Below are 25,290 nucleotides of genomic sequence, written 5' to 3' on the forward strand. Positions count from 1 at the left end.
GTAGGTATTAGAATTATCTGTCATTAACCTTATGCTACAAATGAAGGTGCCTGGGTACAGAAGTTAAATGACTTCCCAAGGTCACATTTGAAGCTGGCAATACAACTCAGGCATTTTCTGACTTGCAATCATTAGAGATAATTCTTTTAAAAACATTAAAAGGATTCATGAGGTAAAGATCATGACCTGGAAAGGCACTATCACTTCTCTATCTTCAGTTTCAGAAGGCAGAAAAGATGAAAAATGACTGCTGAAATATGATTTGAAGAAAAGGAGTTAGCCATCCAAGTCTGGAATGGTACCATCTAAATTCCGTTTTATTTTATTATTATTTTTTACCTCAAGTATCTGTATGACAATTTGAGTTATTTTTGATGATTCACATCATAATTAAGCTGGGTCTCATTCATGAGGTGCTCTGCCTTCTTGGACTCTAGAGGGACCCTGAGACAAGAAGGCTTCTAAATATAGGTGTCACATATAAAGTGCCTCAAGTTTCATGGGATGACACATTACTCTGGGTTTCCAACACAACCCATAGACAAAACTGGTTGTCCATGAACGTCTAGAAAAATAGGAATTCATCTTTGTGGTTATCATTCTCAAACAAGGAATATCATAGCAAAACAAGTGAAAAGCAAAAGCCAAAATGTTGTAAGAGGTGGGGAAGGGAAAATACAGAAATGATTAAAGAAGCTTTTAAGAGAAGATTTAGGTATTCTGCAATACGGACTATATAAAAGAAAGTTAACTCCCATAAGCCTCATTCATACAGCAGATATTTTTGAAAGTGTATTGGCTATGCAAAGAAAAGTTTGCCATGTGTATTCATCAAATATCAAGAAATGTATTTTTTTCTTAGAAAGGTAAAAAGTAGCTTTTACATAAAGAAGTATTAAAACATCACTTATTTTCCCTGACCTCTTGACAGACTTTCTATTGAGCCTTGTAAGACATCCAAGAAATTCAGATTCTGGTTTTTAAAATAATGATTAATATCACAGAGTTCTCACTGTATTGGATTTGCAGTGACAAATTCCTCTAACATACGCAAGGGCAACTCCATATAGTTCAATGGAACTGTGTTCGCGTATATTAGCAAGCAATTCTGGCCCTGTGCCTCGGAAAGGATCTTACATTCCATAGTCACTTGATTATGTCTCATCTTTAAACAGCATTTTACTATTTGCAAAATACTTGACCCACAAAACCATAGAAGCCCATCTGCTAAGATACCATTGTGCATCATTAAGTAAAAATGATGAAACTATTTTAAGTGCAAAATCTCGTGTACAAGGGACATAAATCTATTCCAGATATTTATTTTTCTGTGCAGTCTGATGAACCTGAAACTTGGGTTTCAAAATTCAACTTGCACTAGAAATTAATTTCTTCAAGATTACCCAAAACATAAAGAATCCTTACAAATAAAAAGCTAATATCCATCTACAAGAACTCATCCTTGAAAAAGAGTAAGGATGGACCCACAGTCTAGTACCAGATGTCAGACATACAAGAATCAGTTAAGTATCTGCTTCTAATAGTCTAGAACAGCCTAAATGGAATAAAAATATTAGGTATTAGGGCCAAGACATTGTTACTATCAGCATTTTTTTATTGGTGGAGTACCTAAAGTGATCACATAATGCTCAAAAATCAGGAATAACCAACTTCAAATACAAGTCTAATGTGATGCTAGGCTTGCAAACCAAAGCAAGATAACTATAACCACTCTCTTGTTAGGTTTCGTCCAGTTGGAGGTGGGTTTGGTTTTTTTTGTTTTGGGAAGAGGGCTGGTTTATTTAACTATAGGCTTTAATAGGTATTTTTCCAACTTTTATGTCATCATCTCTTATTATCTTTTTAATAAGATCTACTTAGTAAATTTTAACTTTTTAGTAATGCTATTAGACCTGTAACTGCAACACTTTGTTGCAAAGCTATGAGGGGACTGCTATAATACTAATCATATATGTTCATTGCATATTATGTATAAGGCTCCAACTCTGACTGCCACTACAATATAACCATGTTTGTTTGTTTTTTTCCTCTCTTTATATACCTACTGGCTATTTCCTTTCTCATTGCCACAGCTCCAGTCACCGGGCGGCAGTAACAAATCTTTGCATAAGTCAGAAGAGTTGGAACTGAAAGCTGCCGACAGTCCTGTGCTCCTCTTGCAGATAACAGTAATAAACCTTACTGTATTCAGGATTTTACAGAATCCATACAGTAATAAACCTTACTGTATTCAGCATTTTACAGAATCCAGAGCTTTTAAACCCCAGGAACTACCTTTAGGTGCCTACAAGTGCTATAGGAAACATCTGACTCCCAGACCCTGGATGAGGTACCTCAATTCCCTGTTTTGTACATGGGAGGAGTGAGATGCTCCAGAACAGCACCTTACTCCCACTAAAAATACACCCCACCCCACCCCCAAACACACACATTTGTCAGGGAACAGTCTGTCTCTAGTCAATAGTAATTGAGAAACCTTTACTCCTTGCTACAGCTCAGGGACTAAAGAATTAGGACAATGCCTGCTTTAAGAACAGAAGCCATTCAAAACTATAGTTCAATACTTGTCACATCAGTAGTTCCCAAATAGCATTTTCCCTTGCTAAATAACACATAGTATGGCTAGAGAGAAAGGATGTTACAAAGGGGCTACATATTCTTCAAAATAATGCTAGTACACAGAAGTCAATAATGCCACATACTGGCAAGCTGAGTTATATTTGTCTTCAGGAAATACAAGCATGTTTCGTTGTTCTTGATCTGTTAAAGGGCAAACAGAGATAAGCATTATCATGATTTTATTAAAAGTCCATTCAATGAACATCCAGGTTTCAATCACTATGTTTTATACTCCCGATGGTAGTACAGAGTTATTTCAATGTCATCCCTGAAGACTTGAAATTATCATTTGACTTTAGACAGTAGGTTTCTTCAGAAAGAGAAGATACTATAGATATTTGTAATACAGATCTTTCAAGAGTAAATATGATCTTAAGGCTATGCTTTCTCTATATGCCCTTTTCCATAATTTACTTCAGCATGATGAGCTCTTAAGTCTAGAGCAGCCTTTGGCCAGTACCAGATACAGTATGAAACACCTGTTTGGCTTTTCACTTAATAAAGATTAAGATCTATTGTACTGTTAGTAAAACTGAACTGAAATTTACTTGTTGTTGCACATGACTTTTGACAAAATACTGGAAATACCATTTTTAACATGCTCAATTTCGTTAATAAGCTACTAAAACACAGCACGTGCTCCTCTCTGCCAGTCATCCAGACATTCGCTGTGCAATCGCCTGGATAAAGTTGACCAAAACTCCTGAAATTACAGAATTATTGCAGAAATGCTACCTCGAACATTTCAGCCAGTATATCATTTTCCTTACCTCTCCTAGAGAGTCAAGATGGAAATCTAGCTGTGTCAATAGGGTCACTTACCTCAACTAACTTGTTGGCGTGTTCACGGAAGACCTGAGCATACTCCTTCACTTCTTTCTCATTACCACTTTTTGCAGCTTCAATGAGAACCAGTAATGGGACATTGGTTTCCAGGAATGAATCCGATATATGATCCATTACTGCCTTCCGTAGCTGTGACAAAAGAAAGCAGACCAGTAAATAAAAGTAGAATTATCAATATACATGCCCATTGTATTCATTAGCTACTTATATTTAAGCATTGATCTGTCGCATCTTACAGCATTGTATGGGAGTTTGGGCTTTTTTCTTTCTTCCTTTCCTCCAATTATATATTTGCAGCAAGCTTATAAATATCTAACATTTAAGGACCTAGGCTCTCCAAAACCCTCCTGAGATTCGTGCTGACTCACACACCTAATCCTACTGGCCTGAATGGATCTATATAGGACGATAGTGATTATCCACATAATACATTGCAAATTGATGAGAATTGAAAGCTGCACGCTACTTTAAAAAAACAGTTCGGCTCACTTAAGATAAATATGGATTAAGGAGCTTAACTTCAAGCAACCATTAAAAATATTAGCTTGAATATTTCTAAGCCTCCTCTAATTCCTGCACTGAATACTATTCTACGCAATAATGAGTATTTCGTTTAGCACATGCCTTGTGCTTTGTATTCTTGTTCAAATATCTCCAACAGGTAGATACAGAAAGCCTTTCTAAGCATTTTCCAGGCAGTTTAGAAAATACACTACAATTTATTCTGAAGGAAAAAAAACCCCAAACAACCACCCTACAAGTTACTGAAGATTAAACACCTGTTATTTCATAAAAACATCTGTTTGAAACAATACTACTGTAAGAATGATGTCACTAACCTTGCTAATAACCACTAATTAATGTCAAACTTCACTAAAACTTGAAAGACAGCCAGAAAGATGACTGAAATCGTAAGTTATTCTTCCTGGAAACTTAATTGCTTTATAGGAACATGGATCAGAAACATTTTTAGCATGTTTTCTCCAGCTTTTTGGTTGTTAAGAATGAAAAACTGTGGACTCAAATGCAAGCTGGGAGCTATTCAGCCTGGAGGTCTGGCTAGCTATTAGTGCCCTTAAATCATGCATTTTTAGTTAGGTGAAACATCAGGAAAGGTAATTTTCTCTGTTTTGCAGTCCAGACAGGAAAGCTCTAACTAGACAAGGTGTCACCAAAACACCCAATCATATTGAAAACTGCTATATTGTTAGGCACTGTAAATACATGATCCAAGATGCATTTGCTGTTTGACAGCAGCAATTGTCAGCTCTGTTTGAATAAGGAGAACGCTAACTTTGAATATTTCCATTCAATCCCTGAGCGGCGCAGTAAAAACAAGCAAAGCAAAATAGCATACCTGTGTTTGCATGCAGTATTCCTTTTATTTCTATTGCAACTAAAGCAGCTAATGTAGAACAGTAATACTTAATTTCTCTAAAAAATTTCATTAGACTCAGATTTTACCTGGAAAGTATTTTTCCATTTTCCAAAGTTATTAAAGGACTCAGAATAGCTATCACAGTAATACATACAAACAGGGGGAAAAAAGACAAAAATAGAGAAGAAGAATATATCAAAGAGACCTGCCAACAGTTGGGAAGCTGGCATGTAGTAGCTACTACCTATCATGTTGTCACCTTGTACTCTTTCTTTTTTTCTTTCATCAATCTGCTGATATCCACTTGCTGACTCTTGTTTCATCCTTATATCGAGATCTCTTTCAGACCGTCCTTTGGGTCTGTTTGCACAGCATCTAGTACCACGAGATTCTGATCCATGAATAGTATATCAATCCCTCCCTACTAAATGGTTTCATCTATAGCCAGCATCAAGGGAGAGATACTGACAGAGAGGGTTCATCTCACATTTGCTTCATCACCCTCTGCAGGTGTCCATCTCCCAAAACTTGCTAAAAAACTCTACTCTCTAGTTAGACGCCTCACTTTACCACCTACAGTTCGACTTTCGATGTCCATTATACTGAAATAGGCCAAATGGTAGCGTTTCCAAAGGAACACACACAGGTTATAAGTTTCCCGTCTCATTCTTAGCAAAAATCCTTAAAAATCCTCTTGCTCAAGTTCATTTCAAGCGTCAGTAAAACCTACTGTCCACTACACTGAAAAAAACCCCCTCTTAAATAAACACCGACATTTTTCTGTTTATATCATTCCATAAGGAGGTATCTGTTTCAAAGGGTTGTGCTCAACGAACAAGCAATTCAATTTCTAATCAAGGTTAATGTGGTATTATAGATCGGATTATAAAAATACGCCCTATAGAACTGTAAGAAAAGTCTCAGCATGTTTAAGTATGCAGTTTATTTTCATCAGTATTAAATATCTTCAGCCTATAACTACATACCAGAAATCAATAAAAAGGACAGTAAAAGCATCAGCTAACCAGCAATTTGGGGTTTACGATTGTAAATATACAGTAGAGTTATATCTGAATCAAAATAGAAGAGTAAAATGGATATCTTGTTTCTAATGGTAACTGTATGTTGCCTTCTACAGTTCAGACTTGCAGCAGCCAAAAAAAAAAAAAAATCTGAATTCTGTCACAGGTTTGATAAATATAAAATTAACAAATTCTATTTTCCTATGCTATGTTAATCAGAGATGGCAGCAGCATATTTCTGACCCCTCTTATAAACATGCATTATAATGTCTTTAGAAATTGGTTATCTGAGTTTTAGGACGCCCTTGCATTGAAGTTGAAAGGTATAGTTAACGGGTTTTATATACACAGGAGACCACAAATTTTGCTATCCATCACCACAAGCTATAAAGAATGACTTGACAAAATCATTTGTTAAATGTGCCAGGAGTACGAACATAAGACATTCATCCAATAGCTCAAATGGATACATGACAAGGTAATATTAATTGCACAAGACAAGACATTTAAAAGTATTAGCTCAGCATTACCAGTCTGTTTGATCCAATTAGAGCTATTCATCAAGGTAAATAACTACTGCAAAACTAATCTTGTATGTTCCTCTGCAACAAAGTCCAGCCAAAGAGATTGCTTACGCATCCACAGATTTTACCGCTTCATACAACTAACCTCTGTTCAGAAGGGAATGGGAGAAGCCTCTGACTTGAATTTAAATGGCCATAAAACATGCAGCAAAACCATGTCAAGGTTTAGTCTAAAACCAGCATGAGATATTGCGCTCATACATACATTAAAAAACGTCTTTGCAATGCCTTAATTTACCCTGCATTCTGATGTAAATATTATGACACAAACTATTACTCATAAGACAACGCTTCAGGGTTTTTTCCCTCCAGTGAATTTTTAAGTTAGAGGTGACTTCAAAGTGTGGGTAGTTTCCACTACATGAAACTCCATTTGTCAGAGGAGAAAACACATTAAATAAAGGTCTTGCTTAATTCATTTTGTCATGGAGAACACTTAATTCATTAACATATAGCTAAAAGAATAAGAAGTTAGCCAAACCAGCACAAAGATATGAAAGGAAAATATCAAGACCTGCAAATATTTTTAAAAATATGAATGGTGTACCACACGGCAGATTTTATGCCTTTCCAGTTCAGTCGATTTAGTCAGTTTATGGCGCACGGAGTCAGCTGCTGGTTTTGATAGCATCATGTTCTACTGTTCTAAGCACTATTTAGGGCTGTTTTATCATTGTCGATTCACAGCTATAATTGAGCTCAAAGAGGTTAAACTGCCCACTGAAATGATGTTTTCCATGGCTATATAACAATTTTAGAACCAAAATGTCTCAGTGCTACTTACAGTCTAGTAGAGAATTAAATGTCTAATCCTGACACTGGAAGGTAAAGTCACAGCAGGAGATTAATGACTAACAGGTTGTTAAACTTTATAAAGACTGGCAGTATAAAGCTATCTGTAACAAAAGTTTACCAAGGAGCACCTTATTCACCATTTTCTATTTAACGTGTATTACAAGCTGAACCTAACTCCAGTTTGCAGCTGCAAAGCACTCCCAAACAGGTATTCATTTAATTGAAAAAGATGAAAATAAAGCCTTCTCCACTGCAATTAAATTGAGTCTCCTCCAATATATTGTAAAATTGAGTTCTGGGGAATAAGACAGTGATCGTTAGAAGCTACTGCAGTATAGCACTAAAGAGAAAGTCTCAGTCGATTCTGCACATTACAACCTATAGATGTGTGACCAAAAAATGGTAGATTGGGGGATGTGGACATTAATGCCATCAGTTATGTCTTGATAGATTAAACAGCAAAGAGATTAACATTTAAAGCACATATCACACCTGGACACCCAAACTACAGATTTCTGGAATATACTAAATAAAAATATTTAAGATTTGAATCTAAGATAAAAAGTCAGGAAGAAATGCTGTTAGAAAACCTGATCATATTTCTTCATATATTTTTCTGTGTGCGAGCTTTCTTCTCTCTACAGAGAAACTTGCCTAGTCAGGGAGAGACTGAGGATGAATCTACAACTTGAAGTGACAAGTTTTGACCAGAGATTTGAAAGAGAATAAGACACACACAAAAGTGTTCCTCCTAGTTGTAGGTCACCACAAAGGATTTCTCAAAATGGTAACTAAGTTCTTCTGATTTTTTTTTTAATTTTTTTTTTTTATACTGCCTTTTCAAAAAATCTATTTTGGCAAGTGCAAGCCTTAGGCTTGCTAACAACATTAGGGCAATTACACAAAAGCAGAGAAAAATGTATAAGCTTGGGGGACAGATATCCACATACACCCCAAATATATGAATATTATCAGGGAAAGAACTCTGTCTTGTGTCATGTCTAGAGAGAACAATAAAATCCCAGTGCCAATTGGGTGCTGGGATAGTACCAAATATTTATTATTTCTAACAATAAAGAATGAGACAGGGCATTAAAGTGTAGAGGACAGTACAGTGATTACCATCAAAAATGATGGAAAAACAGGAGGACAGAAATACAGGTAGAGCCTGAACAGTTAGCAGAAAGCATTAATGAAATAAAAATAATCCACCAGTGAAAGAGCATGATTAACTTTCACCTTCTGTACGACCTGGGAGGGCAGAACCGTGAGAAGGAGAATACAGAAGGATGAAGTTGTAGAACAGGACATTACACGTAGGAACAAAGAAGAAGGGAATGATTGTAGGAGGTTACCCCAGTAGAGAAGAAAAGGGATAGGAATTTGAAAACTATCCTTGTGAAAACCGAGGAGGAGGAGGAGGCCTGTAAAGTGTCAAAAATGTCACCAAGACCACAAGCCGAGAGGGTCTGATGCAAAAGAGGAGAGAGGTGTGACAAAGAAGAGGGCACCGAGGAAGAATAAAAATCATGCCTTAAACATCCATGGATTAAACTGAGAACTACAGCATATTGTGTATCTTCATGAATTGTCTCAGGCTCTGTTGAAATGATATTTAAATCAAGTAGAATGGCTTTGGAGCTTTATGTTTTTTATAAATATAGTAAATAAAAAAACAATATTGGGGACAAAACTGCTCTGGGGAGATTAAATAGCTATGTGGTCACAAATGGGAAGGAAGTTGTTTATGAAAACCCTTCATGAAGTTATCCTCATTATGATAAGCTTGTGTAGTAACTTCATTTAAAAGCAGTTAGATCAAATAAACTTTAACAGGTTGATAGAGTGTTACACGTGTCACACTTGCACTCCCACCCACCCCAGCTGCATGAACAGGTTGGCGTACTAAATATTATCATCAGCTTCTCTAAGACCTAGAGATTTAGCCCCAAGGGAAGCTGATGACAGCTGTCTTTTGTAGACCTGTCTATTGGAGTTCCAGACAATGGCTGAAAGAAGATTAAAAATTGATTGTGTTCTGCAAAAATGGATTTCTCATCATCCTTTCCAGGAGTCAAAGTCACAAACTGATCCTGCCCCGGGGACAGAGGTGATTGATATCTAATATTATCAATTATCATCCATAGCTTTCAAAAAAGGCTGTACTGCAGTGAGATTTTTCATGGGTTTGTTTTGTTTGGGTTTTTATTCCTTCCCCTTCACAGTAATTTCTATCAAGCAAAAACTGAAAACAAAACTTTTTATATCGCTGGTTATTTATTATTAAGTAACATTAAAGACATTTTATAATACTTTAGAAATAGTATTACTGAACTAAATTAATGTCAATTAAGAAATAAATGCAATGTTGAAATCCCATTTGGAAATTAAATTCTGCGTACTTCGCCATTGCTCATAAGTCCATTAGGAGGACAGAATTATAGAAGTGTTTGGAAAAGGACTGTGTTTTCCTCTACATTTATAGTGCTCCCTACTTCATGCTACTGTATTATTGATAATGAACATCAAAATTTGAAGCTGTCTTTATGAATCCAAGCTTCTATAAACTTCTTTAGCTGATACGACTACGGTCATACTCGAGCAGACACTATGGAACAGCGAAAGCTTCTTTATGTAAAACTATCATCAATAGAAATTTCTTGGAACAGGTTTTTGTTGTTTGATTTCTTTTCATTTGGTTATACGCTTCTGCTGAGCTTCTCCCACATTTACAGTGTCTCTCATTAAAAAAAGTTTTAAAAACTCCATACTTGTTTTTCTGCAGTGATTACCGAGGGAGGCATCTTCTAAAGTTCCTGGAGTGAGTACAAAGAGTTGTTGAAATATGTGAGCTTTTATGAAGACTCATTATTTGAGGAATAATAGACAAACTATGTGCAGTAATCTACTCTAACGCAATGTAGCTGTCACCGAGTTTTGCCTCATAATTCCTCACAAGCCACTTTGAAAAGCCAATCCACTGTGCTCACAACTTCATTCAGTTAAAAAAAAAATCAAATCCTTATATCAAAAAGCAAAAGCAGCTATAGGTACCGCACTCTTTGGATTTTACCAGACAAAAATAATCCATCATAACTATTATGTCGCAGATCAAAGTTTTCTTCATTTGACAAAAATGTTACACACTGTAGTCTTACACAAAAATACCTGATATGGGTATAGTTTCCTGAAATATGGCACCATATGTGCATCAGTAAACATTATGTGTAGAGTAAATTAAACCGAGCCTTATAATTAGGCAGTAAGGAAATTACTGCAGACCTGAAAGAGTAAATCAGCAGTATTAAAACACTCTCCATTTCCTCTGAAGCACTTCAGAGCACCATAAAAACCTCAATGTCACAGTGATAAACATCTAGAAGAAATGCATTTTGAGGGAGACAAAGACACATGAATTCAAATAAGTTCAAGTCAAAATCACGATTAAGAGCAATTGAAATAACAGTTCATTGCCTCTAACTTTTTAGACATTTTTCTAAAACTCCCTTCCTAAAGTAAATACACCAGTTAGTCTATCAAACGGGAGCAGACAAAAAGTGGATGCAGTATTGAACAGCATGTCAGGAGCTTACGTTTCAGTTCAAGCTGGTGAAATTCAGAGTATGCCTACTTCTGTTGCTTTAAGGAGTGGCTATAAATTCAGTGGAAGCTGAAAAAGCAGATGACTTTACCAAGCGGAGCATTACTATCTCTGCTTTATAACCCAGTATTACACCACACTCTTGTCTAATACCTTTGTACGAGCTGCTAGAGAAACCCGGTAAAGAAGCACTGATGTACACGCAATGCGGCACACCCGCATTAAATGAATACAAAAAAATAAACATGTAGTGCTGGCAGAGAAATAAATCTTTATTAGCATTTGATAGACTGCTTTCAGAAAGCCAGCTTCCAGATTTCCATAATCAAGAGCACTAGAGTCACTGCAGGTGAAAACATAACCTATTAAGCAACAAGGAAAAGGTGATGAGTTTCTAATGAGCAAGGGCTGATGCCGCAGGTGGCCTTATGTTCAAAGACATTTAGATTGACTTATGGCTGGCTCCCTTTAAAAAAATGCCAACATTATGTCAAGAAGCATTTTCATGCAACAGAATGAGGCAATATCACCAATCACACTACACTTTCCCTTGGGAGCAACCAATACCTCATCTTTGGCAATGTAACACAACCTTAGCAAGACTCCTGTGGATGATCTATTTAAGTATGACCTTGCTTCAACTTTGCCTTCACAAAATAAATCTTTAGTAAACATTCACGCAAGACTAAACTTTGAAGTTACAACCTTCTTGGATATTCTGCTACTACTTAACACTTGCATGAAGTTTTGCATCTTCAAAACACTGTATCAACGCTCTTACAAATTCTCAGTCTTATGTGAGCTGTGTAAAGTCCATGACCCTCTCTCTTTGTGTTTTTAGCCCTTCTTAAATTATACAGATCTTGAATTAAAAAAACCCCACCTTCAGGATTTATAACTGTAACCAGTGCCCTCTTCTCTGCAACAAAGGGTACATCAGAACCTGCTTTTATGGTAACAAGAAGTAGAGCTTTCTTCCCCGGTCCTCCAAACAACATGCACCTATTGCTGCAGTGTTGACTGTCCCTATAGCTTGACAGTGAAAGGATTATCCATACAAACCTACCTTTAGGCTCCCATCATTGGGTGCCTAAATTAGGACGCAGTTTGTTCATGACTCCTTATATATGAAGAAAGACGAGCTTTTGAGAACATGTCCTTGAAACCCCAAACCACCATCTGAAAGTGAACTCTATTGACTGTATGAGAGATTGAAGAAAAAGCAGCTTCCTTATATTATCACCCAATTTCCATACTTGACATCAGCTGGTGTGAATTCTCAGGGTTCTCTCCTTTTTTCTTTCCCCCACCCCCTCAATATGAGTTTTTGTTTCTTTGCGTGTGTTGTTCAGCTTCTCAAAGGAGCCGAAAGGAATTGGGTAAACCTATTAATTTTGATTAGAATTGGGTACGCTGTTTTCTTCTGAAGATCTTAGTTTTGTTATGTTTTCTGAGTACTCATACTTCCCTTGGGCTTATATCTTAATGTACAGATGCTGTGTACCTCTTCAAGCTGGTACAACACAGAATACCTAAGTTGAGGCAGCTTCACCTTCAGAAGCAACTTTATTTTTCTGTGTTTCAGATTATTTGTCTGAAAACTGAACAATAAATCTTGCTCGTCTTCACAGAGCATTTGAGAAGGGAGAGAGGATAAACAAAAAATTTAAGTCAGTAAATCATGATTCAGGGCAGCAAGGTTTAATTTCTAGGTGCCACTGGCCCTCCCTACAGCATTTGACAAGTCATCTGGTCTCTATATGAGACAGTAGCTTGGCTGCAAAATGATGATGATAAAATTTCCTCTTTTGGAGGGGGTCCTGTGTTTTTTTCAAAGCGTTTACATACTGTAAAGAAGCAAGCTATCCATATACTTGAAAAGACAGAGATTTAAGTCCAAACACTGAAAACATTATATAAGAGTCTATCCATAATAAAATTTGCATTATATGGGTTAGATATGATAAAATCCATTCCAACGGAAGATTTTTTTTTCAGTTTTAGGTGTCCCTTTAGTCTAATTGCATGAGATAATATTCATGTTTTTTATTCTGAGAGTCCCTCTAGAGTCTACGTCAATTTTTGGCAGGTTTCAAAGTGCTAAACAATTTTTTTTTTACCGTAAATAACATTCATAAACAGTAGTGATACAACTTAATCTAAGTGGAAGTGACTGACATAAAAAGCAAATGGAGATACGCTGCCTCTCAAGAGCTAGAAAAAAAGATACGACAAATAAGCCTGAGAACATTATGAAGGCTGTTATCTAATTCAATCTGTTGTAACCCATATTAAAGAAAGCACGCTGAACTGCGAGCACTTACAGCGACCTACGAAGTAGGTAAAAGCTGAGTACGATCAAGAAGTTCTCTCCAAGATCTTTGTTGTACTATATTCGCATGAATAAATTACAGGAGGTATTTTTCTCATCTACCTTTAACCTTTTAAAAGTTTGACTTACACCTAATACAGCTACTGAAACAGTACTATTGCGGGCTATAAGGAGTATAATAATTGTAGCTGTGCAACTGAAGGGAGGTATGCTGAAGAATATGGCTGATAACAAATTAGTGAACACCATGTCTGTAGCCCACCAAGCGCCTTACAAAGATTTGTATTTGTATTTGTATTTGCGAGAGGACAGCTTAGCACAAGGATAATGTAAATGATCAATCAAAAATATATAAGGGTCATGTGAAAGGATGTATTAACTACATGATACATAAAGAATTGATTAGACGTATAGAAAGGGCAAACATAACTTGGATATATATATTTTTTTTAATTTAGGCTGCTGCAAAGTATGTGACTGAGCAAGTCTGAGTATGTGGTTGACAGAAAGACACCATAGGACAGTCATTATTAATAATAGTCTATGCATAAATAGCTAAACCTGATCCTGAGTACCCAAAAGCACGTCACCATTCCTAGGGTGCTAGTACTGACTATTGGGAGAAAGCAGACACTGATAAGAAGCAAGCAACATCCTAAGCTTCATCAATATTGGTAAGAAAGAGGGAGACAACTCATCCAAACCAATACAGAAATCATGGAGGTGCCTATCCTTCAGCTTTCAGCCTACAAAGTAGCTGAAATTAAATAACCAGCTTTTAAAGGACAAATCACAGCCACACATGAAACCCATTTTTGGAAAATCATATGGGAAAACAAGCTGCATGCCGCTGTAGAAATCATATTGCAGGGCTTATTTACGGATAATAACATACTATAGTTATACAATACCAGTATTACTGGCAAGGTAGCACAGTAGGGGGTCCTAAAATTAAATATAACTTCGAAAATTTGGAGTGTTGGTGCAGATAACAGAGTGAAACAGAACAGGATCATAGTCTTGACCATAAAGGCTTTTGTTTCTAGACCTGTTTTCTGAGGAAATGAGGCTCATTACAGTGACTGTCCATTTTGTCCAATATATTTTAATCTCTTGGCCAATCTTAAAACAATCCCACAGACATAAAAGCTTCTGAAGATGGTAAATAGCTGGAGTTTGATGAAAAAATGTTTGGGTAGAATGGTGACCCAAATTAGAGTCCTATGGAGGGAAATTTGTTATGTGAAGTCAGTAGCTGGCTGGCCAGCGTACCGCCATAGGTATCAGCTGGCTGACCACCACGCGGGGACCAGCTGGCCAGTTGGCAGAGGAGGTGCCAAAACTGGCCTCACATCTTCCTGCATTTCACCGACCCGCCTGGAGAAACAAGATGAGGTAGCAGCAGAGAGGAGAAAGATGGATGTGAGAAAATGAGAAGAGATATTAATATATTTTACAATAAAATTTTGTTGCCTAAAACTACAAGGAAGAACCCGAAATCCAACTTTAAGAAAAATACAGTACGTTTTAATTTTTGCTTTATTCTACTTTGGAATGAAACATGAAAATTTCAAAATTATCGAAATGTCTTAAAGCAATGGAAAACGTTCTTGACAATTCTGAAAATGTGTTTTAATTTTCAATATTTATTTATATTTATATATTTATATTTGCAATGCTAAGCTAAAATAAACTACTAACTTTCAAAATAAAAATCTGAAACTAAAAAGAAAATCCAAATGTGACTTTTCAACACCGTCAGGCCTTTTTTATTAGTATTATTTTCAAAATTAAATTTCTGGATAATTTCTGTTGGTTTTCAGTTTTAAAGAAAGTAAAAATTTTCTGTTGAGTATTTATTTCATAAAATATTTCTAGCTAGCTTTACTAATGACATAAACCTACGTCTGCAGGAGGTGGATGAATTGTCCTTAACAACTATATGAGACCATCATTTCCAGTATAAACTGAGAATTGCTGGTAAAAAAAAATCTTCTTATTTCTTTACAATTCCTTACACTTGCACGCATACAAAGTATTAGTCTGGTGTGAATGGACAAAAATGAAGAATTATTTGATTTCAGTCTACTGTATAGAATACTCCAGACAGGCTGCTCTGTTAAAATTAGTAGCAGTACGGATATCTGCTCTTTAAGAGAAAACTAATGGGTTTGGTTATTACACCTTGGGGGGAAACCGACTGGCTAAGACAGACTGAACAAGCTCAGCTGATCAACTGGAACAGGACACGAGGCGAAGAGATGATGGCAGCAGGGCAGGAGGCAGCGGCACTGACAGGTGGGACACCAGTGGTGGTGACAGCAGAACAGCTGGTGCCCCGCTCACACAACTCCAAATGATCTATAGACCGTGTTGGTCCTCGCTAGGCATCCAGTTCGTCTGTTAGCCAAATTCTTTGGTGTGTCCTTCTTGCTTATCTTTGTTTCAATGTCAATGCAGAGTTGCAATGCTTGACATACCGTGAGTGTGTGATGCTTTGTGATTAGCTGTAGTATTTAAACTATAGGGTTAGTATTATTTTTTTTCCCCTATGGAGGTAAAACAAACAAACAAACTAACTGGCATCAACAAGCACCCTGTCACTGGTCTAGCTTGCTGTACCACACAGTGAAAGATGCTTTTGTTTAGCTTTTAGGTTTTGTATATGTTGGGGTTTTTTTTGTTGTTTGGTTTGTTGGGTTTTTTTTGACAGACTTGCATACCAGGGGGGGAAAAGACCCCAAATCCTGCCAATTGGCACAACTTGTTATCAGACACAGAACTCTGTGCTTTTTCCAAATTGTTCAAAGTAAAGTAAGAAATGGCAGCAGTAAGCTTTGGGCTGGTGAGACTTGTCTGCTTCCAAGAACTTGTTCAGTCAGACTTAGGCTGATGTTCTTGCTGGCAGTTTGTATTAAGACATATAATTACATGTCCATAATAGTTTTCCAATGCCCAGGAGAGTTTAAATGATGAGTATAAAAGATGTAATTCCACCAGAATAAGAAATACTGATGTGACTGTAACTCGTGAGATGGAATTTTAGCACTGTGTAGCCCAACCACAAGCACTTCACAATTCTGCGTGTTCTGTAGATAATCAAATAAAATCTCAGAAATAAAGAGCTAAGTAACCTAGGGAGAAAAAGAAAAAATCAGTCTTAAATGGTGGACTACCGAAGCCTTGCAAGGGAGCCTGACTACCAAATGAAATATATATACCTTCTTCAATACCAAAACATATTTTGTAGATTGTCCAGTTTTACGGTAGTAGCATTAAGCTTCATAAATCTGCCAAGGAAAGCTGCTTTTAAAAAAGGGATTCATTAAAAACGAAAGGCATCATGGTATTCAAAGTTGGTTGCCTCTCCCATGATTTAGCAACACTGCAATCCCAACTGTGGTTCCTTTCTTCTTAATCCTCAAGCCCCTTGCCTCAGCCATTAAACTAAGCCCTCAGAGACATCCCCATATTCTGAAATTTAGCAGGGGTTGTACAGGCAGGTCTGGGTAGACATGCACATGTATATTGTTGATTATAAATGTGATGAAGCAGAACATTGATTATGATACTAAAGGATAATGATTTATCGTCAGAACACACATTGTTGAAAGCAGACACTCCATCTTCCTCTATGCTTGTGCAAACCTAGCACAATTATGATCTAATCTTGATTAGTTTACTAGCAACTGCCAAAATATAATAAACATTCTATGTATGTGATTAACTTTCATAAATATCAGAAACTATATTAAAAGCTTCATCTCCAAGCAGGAAAATATTTATATATGTGCTTCACTTTACCCACATACAGAGTTCCAACCTTTCTGAGATTGAATTCAACACCCATGGGGCTGAATATACACGAGAAGCAGACAGTTTATTAAGAAAGGTGCCATTTTTATATCACGTTTCAGAGTAAATTTGGCTTTAGAGATGAGTAATTCAGGCAACTGCTGAGAGCCTCACACAGTACAGCAACTCATGTGTTAGTCTGCTACTTCCTTCAAGCAATAAGAACAGAGGTGGGAGGCAACACATGGTACGAGCTCCACTGCAGAACCTAGAATCCCACAAATTTGGAGGTCAGAACAGCAGAGATCTTTCTTCTGTCATTAGCTGAGCAACAGATGTGATGTTAGGCTTTATACAGGAGAGTCAATGATTCATATTGTCTTAAGTCCGTTGTAATATTATTATTATTTGGAGAAATAAGCTCTGCGAATATGATCCTCAAACATGTTTGCTGAGAGTTAAGGAAGCGATGAAATGAGCTGGTTTAGCAGTGCAGAGCACTGATTTCAAAATGCCTATAGGGGCCACTCTTTCTGAAACTATCATGTTGCAAATAGGTATCTGAAGGTACATTGAAGTTCTTACTTGGTTTTGCAGATATGTATATTTTAGATCATTTTCACAGAGGCAACCTTTGACTATTTTTTTATTGATTTTACCAAAAATGCAGAATTGGGATCATCTCAAAAGGAGAAAAAAGAAGTAAAAATAGGCAATGCCTCCTGCCTTAGCTTTAAAAATGTAAAGAGAAATCTATAGATGGTTTCTCCCTTTTATTTCCAATCTCCCTTTTATTCTTTTCCATCTGAAGCTTTTTAAACAAATCTTTCAGTCTTATTACCAAACACAATGATAAACATAACATAAGAAAGTCAATCTATATGCTTTAGAGTTATTCATAGAATCATAAAATGGTTTGGGTTGGAAGGGACCACTAAAGGCCATCTAGTCCAACCCCCCTGCAGTAAGCAGGGACATCTTCACCTAGATCAGGTTGCTCAGAGCCCCGTCCAACCCAACCTTGAGCGTTTCCAGGGATGGAACATCTCCCACCTCTCTGGGCAACCTATAATTTATTATAGGGCATAATAATAATTTATTATTATTATGGCATAACCTATATTATTATTATAGGGCATAACCTATAATTTATTATAGGTTGCCCAGAGAGGTGGCAACCTTCTCCATATTTTCATGGAGATCCTTCTCCATATTTTCATAGGATCTTTATTTAATGCAGTACCTCAGAAGTTTTCTTTGAAAATATTCAGCTCATACAAACTTTTTCATATTCTGTTCGTCATTCCTGTTATTACAATGAGAGTATTCAAATAAATACAAATAAGCACATATGCCAGTGTTTTTATGACTGGGGTTGCTGGGCTGCAAAGGCAGTGAAGGTCTGGCCAATCTGCCTACCCTCCCACACATTAAGACCATTGGGAGTTACGCTTGGAATATGTCTCAGTCTCCCTTTTTTGGCTCTTTGCTTAATGTCAACTGTAATGTAGTGTCATATCTAAATAAGGACACAAATTCTTTATATCTCTACAGGTGGCAAAACCAGCCTGAAGTTTAAAAGCAATGACTTCCTCGGAAAATCAAGAAGCATTACGAAAAGCATAGATTACCTGTCTTCGAAGGTCCCGTGTTTTCTTGGTCATCTTGTCAATAGCAATGTTGAGCGGGTCTCCCTTCTCCTTCCTTCCAGTCTGTTAAAATTAAATTTTGGAGTTAGCGAAAAACACTCCAGAAAATATACACTTTTAAAAAAAAAAAGAGTACAGATTTATCAAAGGAAATCTATGCATCTCTTTTTGTTTGCTTCCATCAAGTTGTTATTTCCAATGCAATGTTTTTCACATGTTTACACGTGGGGGGCATAGCAGACTATTTTAAAACAATCCTAAAATGATAAGGAGAAAGATTAAGGTGACTCACTGGAGAGTTCAGAACTTTTCCACCAATAAATTATGTGCATATATTATAACCCATGCTCCAAAAATCTGGCAAGACCTTTCACTATAAAAGGAATATTAAGAGTTTCTAATCTCCATCCTGCCAGGCACCGGGAATGTTCAACATGATAATAAGCAGCAACACAGCTTGAGGACAGAAGGAAAATGGTCCCTACGCCTGTAACAAGAATCATATTGGCAGACATTAGGTGCAGTATAAAGAAGACTTCCACTTAAAACACTTTCCTGCAGGAACTCTCAAAGCAAAAATGCTCATGAAGATTAAAAAGGGGGGAAAAAACCTTTTTGTGGCTCATAACGAATGAAAAAAAATATTTTTTTTAGGTTCAATGGCACAAAAAGCATTAAGTGACTTTGTCAGCTGTATTACCTTTCTCTTAAGAGAAAAGTGCTTCTCTAAAGATTTGTCACATCTCTTACCACATTGAACTCTGTTTGATAGCTTTTCATCAAGAATCAAAATGATCTTCCATTCTTTCTGGCAGTACTCTTTCCTTCCCAACGCTATTTTCAAATACTCCTATTTAGAATTGTTCCTTGCATATGATTAAGAGCGATTTTGTATTTCCAGCTGAGCCTAATAGCATATGTTTCTGGGAACTATTGAGAAGTCACTTTTGGGGCGGGATGGGGATTAAACATACCCTTTCAATAATGATCTCTCAAATGTACAGCACTGTTATCAGCTCTACATGGCCACATTGGCAAGTGGCCTGCGTTCCAGTCTTCTGCTTTAAGCATTCATTCAAGGGAACGCCTGCGTTCTATTATTGTCTGTAATTCTAATTATGACATGAGGCCGATGCATTCGTGATCTTTTAGATATCTGTAAAACCTATCCCCTTATTTTATTTAGAAATTCAAACATAAAAATATCAAGTGCCACCAGAATTTAATGTAAAACATAAATTTACCTCTTAGGTTTTAAAAAAAGAATCAATTACAAATTCTGGAGTTAATCATACAAATTGACGCCAGAAAAGAGAGAGAAAGCATTTGCTATGATACAAGAGGAGGCATCTGTGTAACCCACTGATATTTTTATCTCACTTTTCTTGTGTTCATCCTTTGACTGAGTTCTTCTGGTCCCCAGATAACTATGGCTCTTTAGCCTAAACAATTTCAGCACATGCTTTTAGTTTTAGATGTCCTGAATTCAGTCCCTGGTATTTTGTCCAAGACAGCAGCTGTCATATGTGCACACAATCTATAGTTTTTCAAGCTGAAATTTCAAAATAAAAATGAGGCAGATAAGTTTGGTACAGGAAGCCTCTGCTAACTGTTGAAATGGTACAGCAGGGACTGCCAGATGAGTTAGTCTCAGCCAAGTTCCTAGTCTGTTAGACTATAAAGCTATATTCTAAGAAAAAATTCAATTACTCTGGCTGTATGCTGTGTACTAGCTGAACCAAGTATCCTTGGCGACGTTAGCATTCTGGGATGCTTTATTTTCCCAGTAAAATAATTAAATTTCTGTAATATTGTTTAAAATCTTCTCTTCCTTCTTATTGTTTAAGCTTTAATGCATTGGCTTAGAAAGATACGTAACCACACAAAATATTTTAAGATGTTTTGCTGGGGCAAAACCAACTTTCCTCCCCCCCCCCCCAAAAAAAAATCAGGGAATAATCTGCTAAACTGTGCAAATTGCAGTGAATATTAACATAATCAAAAAGCAAACACCGTGACACTTAAGGCTACATTGGGATGGTATTTTACAGCTCTCAAACAAAACAACTAGTTAACAATTCTTCACTGATCTCATGCAGGGCAGATGCATTTTGTGTTCACCACTAACATGCAAGATTAAGCACTTAAAGCTTGTCACACATTTAGCGGGTCAGAAAATTGTCCTGAATAGGCCCTTGGGACTTCTTCCAGGGTAGTCAGCTAGAGCATAGAACACTAAATAAATTAGGCACCTGATAAACTGCACTGTTTAGGAGCAAAGGCTCCGGACATTCCTTAAATGGTCACTGGAAAAAAGTAGAAATTTGGAGATTGACTCTAAAAGTTTGTAATTTGGGTTCCTAATGGGTGATTTGTATTGCACATAGGAGGAAACCATCATGGAGAGTAGGCCCATGGCAGCCTACATCTAGCACCTCTCTTAATTTGTCCTGTAACTTTATCAAATTTACCCTATAACTTTTTTAGTCTAGTTTTAAATTACGTAAACAGTGGCCCTTAAGGTACACCCAACACAAGACAACTGGAAACCCTTCTGTGACCCTTAGGCCACACAATGCAAACTGGCAATATCCATCTGGCCAGCCCCTTCTCCCTCCAAAACAGACAAAAGCCTCATCTACATTGCTTCCTGAAAAAGTCCCTGCTCTGTGAACTGCCCGAACCATGCCCACACACCCTCTGAGATGCTAAATGTCACGAACCAGTTTGTACTGGAAAACAGGCCAACGAACCAAGTCAGAGACCCAGCTGAGCTCTCTCACTGGCAGTATTTTATTAACACAGATCAATACGGATGAAGTCGTAGAGGCGCTTCTCATGTTCTGCACAATTTTTACTTATCTGGGAATGTTGAGTGTCCTTCACCTGTTATTAAAATGGCTACTGCCTTTTAATCTGGATACAAACCCCCTTCTTCACTGTACGATTTCAAAGAAGGAGAAATTTGTTTAGTAAATCACATTATTGAAAAATAAATAGCATGGCATGTGATGTTACATAGCTTCAGGCAGGTCTGTCAAACACCATCTGCTCTGTGCTGAAAATATAAGTTTATTAAAGTTTATTTATTTAAGTCCTTAAATACTCTTATATTAATGTTGCTCTGTGATAATTTTTTGGCCTTCATTCCTAGAAGGGATTGAAAGGAATGTAGTGGTTTCCTGTGTTTCTGAAAAAAACGTAAAGCTTGGTATTGAGCCTTATAGCCTTTCACTGTTAATCTCTTTCTGCAAAGGGAAGAAAGATATTTTGGAAATGGGATAAAAAGGAAGTAAAAAATTGCTTCTGGCATTGGGATAAAAAGAGAAGGAGGAGAAATGCACAGAATTCCTTGAATGCCAAAATACTAGTATTCAGAGTTCCTGTGGACAGAATTACATCTGTTCATGATGTAATAAGGAGAACTTTGCTACAGGAGAATATATTAATCTGGTCTCTAATTTCTACTGACCATTAGTATTTGCATACTGTTTTTACCCAATTTATTTTCAAATGATTCTCTCAATCTATGTTACTCCCATCCTAGTTTCCTTAGAGCTTTGCCCTGCCTGTTTGATTTATTCTCAGTTGATCAGGATGAGCTAATTTCCATGGGCTCTCGACCAGGGGCTGTGCTGTCTGCAGAGTCCCCCAGGTCAGGAATGGGTCTTCTATTGCACTTCTACCCCAAGGCTGTGGTCTCCCTCCCAGATCACACAACATAAGATATTCAACTCCCTAAATATATTTTTCAAGCATTTTTAAGCCTGATTTCCCACCTGGCATCAGAGGTTGAGTAGTTTTTTTCAACACATTCATGTCCAAGTAGTGGAAGAAATCCAGGTACTGCTGTTTTATTCTAGAAAATGCCTACAGTTGCAACCACTGTCAACAATATTACTTGAACAATACAACGAATACAGAATACAATCATTGCCTTCCTTATATTAAACAAAGTCTAAAAACCTTCACAGCTAAAACTGCCTAATATTAAGGTAAGCATTTAGTTATATTAGGAACTTCATATTTAGGGAACTTCAACTTCATTAAGTTAGGAAGAGAAATAAAATAATAACAAAAAGCACTTAAGCATCGTAAGAAATTTCAGCATCTGCTAAAATGATCTCTGCTAAGATATAGCATTGTTTTTTCTTTTGAAAAAAACCCAAGCTTTTTCTCTCTTTTTCTTCTTTTCATGAGCTATTCACTGTTTATACTGTTGGAGTAAAATAAAAATATCCCAAATTATTTTTTGCAACTATTAAGGACATTTATATCCCTCGACTTGCTCACTATAGAATTCTTAAAAAAAAAAAAAAAAAAAAAAAAAAATTAAAAGTGTTTAAAAAAAAATCAGCACAAGGTACTATATAGGACGCTCTTTTCTAACCCTAGAGAATATCACAGAATCAAGACATGGAGAGTCAAGCCAATCAGCCTAGAGACATAGCGCATTTTGGATGAGACACAGTCAACCTTGGAAGAAGATTCTTCAGACTGGAACTGTGCTGTTAGTTTAGAATAATTCCAAATACCACCAATATGGAAATCATAAAGCTGAAATTTCAGCACATGAAACAGAGAAAATTACTACTACCAAAAGTATTATAAAGAAGGCTTAGATGTTATGGTAATGAATATCCTTACATTGAAAAGTTAGGATTGCCTACAGTTGTGTGAGATGCAACTGCAGGCCTCCAACATAGTCACAGACAAAAAAACGTGCATGACAATTAACAAGAGACGTTAGAGAGAGCTATTGTCCTTTTTCTTTAAAATGCATAATTTAGAAGTTCAGTGTTTCAATTTACCCATAATAATAATAATGGTGATTATAATAATAATAATAGCCTAAAACTGTAAGAAATTTTGGGACCACTATTTTCACACATTCCCCTGTCTTCTCTGCTGCTTTAGATATAAGCCAAAATACCTGGGAGAGCTCAGTCTCCTACCATAGTACATGTTGCATGTCCAAGACATCTTCACTACCATTAATCGAGTAATTTAGCCTCCAAGAGACAGGTGGAAAGATTATCTATTGATCCAAAAGCTACCAAACCTTGATATACTTTTATATTTTCATCATCCCCTAGGTAGATGGTTCCATTATTTACAGTTTATTCAGAACTTCAATATCACCATGTTTTATTAAAGCGTAAATTGCTGCTCAAAAATATATCTGTCCTAATATTTTAGTTTAAATGTTGAACAACATGACTCTTTAAAAACTATGCTCATGTTCAATAGCCCTTTTAAAAGTGATGAAGGGAAGCTTAGTACTAAGAAGAAAAACATTTTGAACAACACACATAAGCTGCATCAGTGCTTTTAAGCAGAAAGCTAGGTTTAAATATACCAATACATAGCCTCCTTCTGACAGGTTAAGAAGACTAATTTTGGGTCAGGAAAAGGCTAACCTATATATCCTAGCAGAAGTGAGTAGAGACTTAATTTCACTGGAATTTGAAAATTGTAGCTATTAGCTAGGGAGATGGGTCAGGAAAACATATTTTAGAAAATTTGTGTGGTCCCTCTATGGATGAGCTGAAGAAGACATCTTAGAATAAATAAATAATTTTTTATTTTTTTTTTTTTTTTTTAAACAATAGTGAGAAAAGCTCTTAGGAGCATGGTGTGAATGTGAGTTACTGTTCTATTCACCTTACTGACTTTATCCATTCCTTATGTTTATTCCTATGAATGATTTTCATTGTTTTAGATTTTATTCCAAGTAACTAGATAGAAGGTTCTGCAATTATTTGTTTTCCATCTTTCGTTTTGCTAAAGAATCACCTTATGTGGAATAAAAATGTGTACATTCCCTTTTCCTTTTAATCATTCATTTTTTCTTGAGGGAAAAAAAAAGATTTTGCATAAATGGGGGGAAAAGGTTGCTTAGATATCCTTTTTCTACTCAGGTCTTTTGGCCTTTGTTTAAGCAGTTGCAAAGGAGAAAGGTTCGGTCACCACAGAGAAAGGACAAGACTGAAAGAACCTGGTATGTATACTATCTTGCCATCATAGAACCTTTAAGGTTGACCTCTACGATCGTCAAGTCCAACCATCAACCCAACACCACCACGTCTACTAGACCATGTCCGGAAGTGCTGTGTGTACATGTTTTTTCAACACCTCAAGGGATGGTGACTCCACCACCTCTTTGGGGACCCTGTTCCAATGTCTGACCACCCTTTCAATGAAGAAATTTTGCAATAAAATACTCACTTACAGGCTTTCTTCATGGAGCTTCCACAATACTACTCAGATCTAGAATGCCATTCACTAAATAACTTGCTCATAAATGTACGTTACAGACAAGACGTTCTCCTAAAACAAAACAATTGCTTTCAGCAGTGATTAATTACCTTACAAAATTGTGACCAGATCACAGTGAGTGTAATTGGTTCCAGTGTGGCATAAATAATCACAACTATGCAGAAAACTGGATAAGCCACATCCTTGCAATCCCAGATAGTAAATAAACTCAATAAAATATAAATGAACCATGAGCTGGACATGATATCAGTACCTGAGGTGCACAAATCTTGGCCTTGGCCTGGATCCAAGCAAGATTTATTTAGATCTGTAGACAATTAAAACTGAGTGTATAATGAAATAAAGAGATTATAAAAAGTGAATATGTAA

The 25,290-nt window shown here is 36.6% G+C and overlaps 1 protein-coding gene across 4 annotated transcripts in view; it reads right to left on the reverse strand.

The window, feature by feature from the left end:
• CTNNA2 (catenin alpha 2) overlaps positions 1–25,290 on the reverse strand; it is a 535,735-nt gene that overhangs the window by 99,584 nt on the left and 410,861 nt on the right. For all 4 annotated transcript variants that reach the window (XM_075752786.1, XM_075752785.1, XM_075752787.1 and 1 more), the window contains 2 exons: positions 18,625–18,705; positions 3,463–3,615 (listed from right to left, as the gene is read on the reverse strand). In XM_075752786.1, the coding sequence (XP_075608901.1) occupies positions 3,463–3,615; positions 18,625–18,705 (234 nt within the window). The remainder of the gene's footprint in view (positions 1–3,462; positions 3,616–18,624; positions 18,706–25,290) is intronic.

Source organism: Balearica regulorum, chromosome 4 (genome assembly GCF_011004875.1).
Source record: "Balearica regulorum gibbericeps isolate bBalReg1 chromosome 4, bBalReg1.pri, whole genome shotgun sequence".
Lineage (NCBI taxonomy): Eukaryota > Metazoa > Chordata > Aves > Gruiformes > Gruidae > Balearica > Balearica regulorum.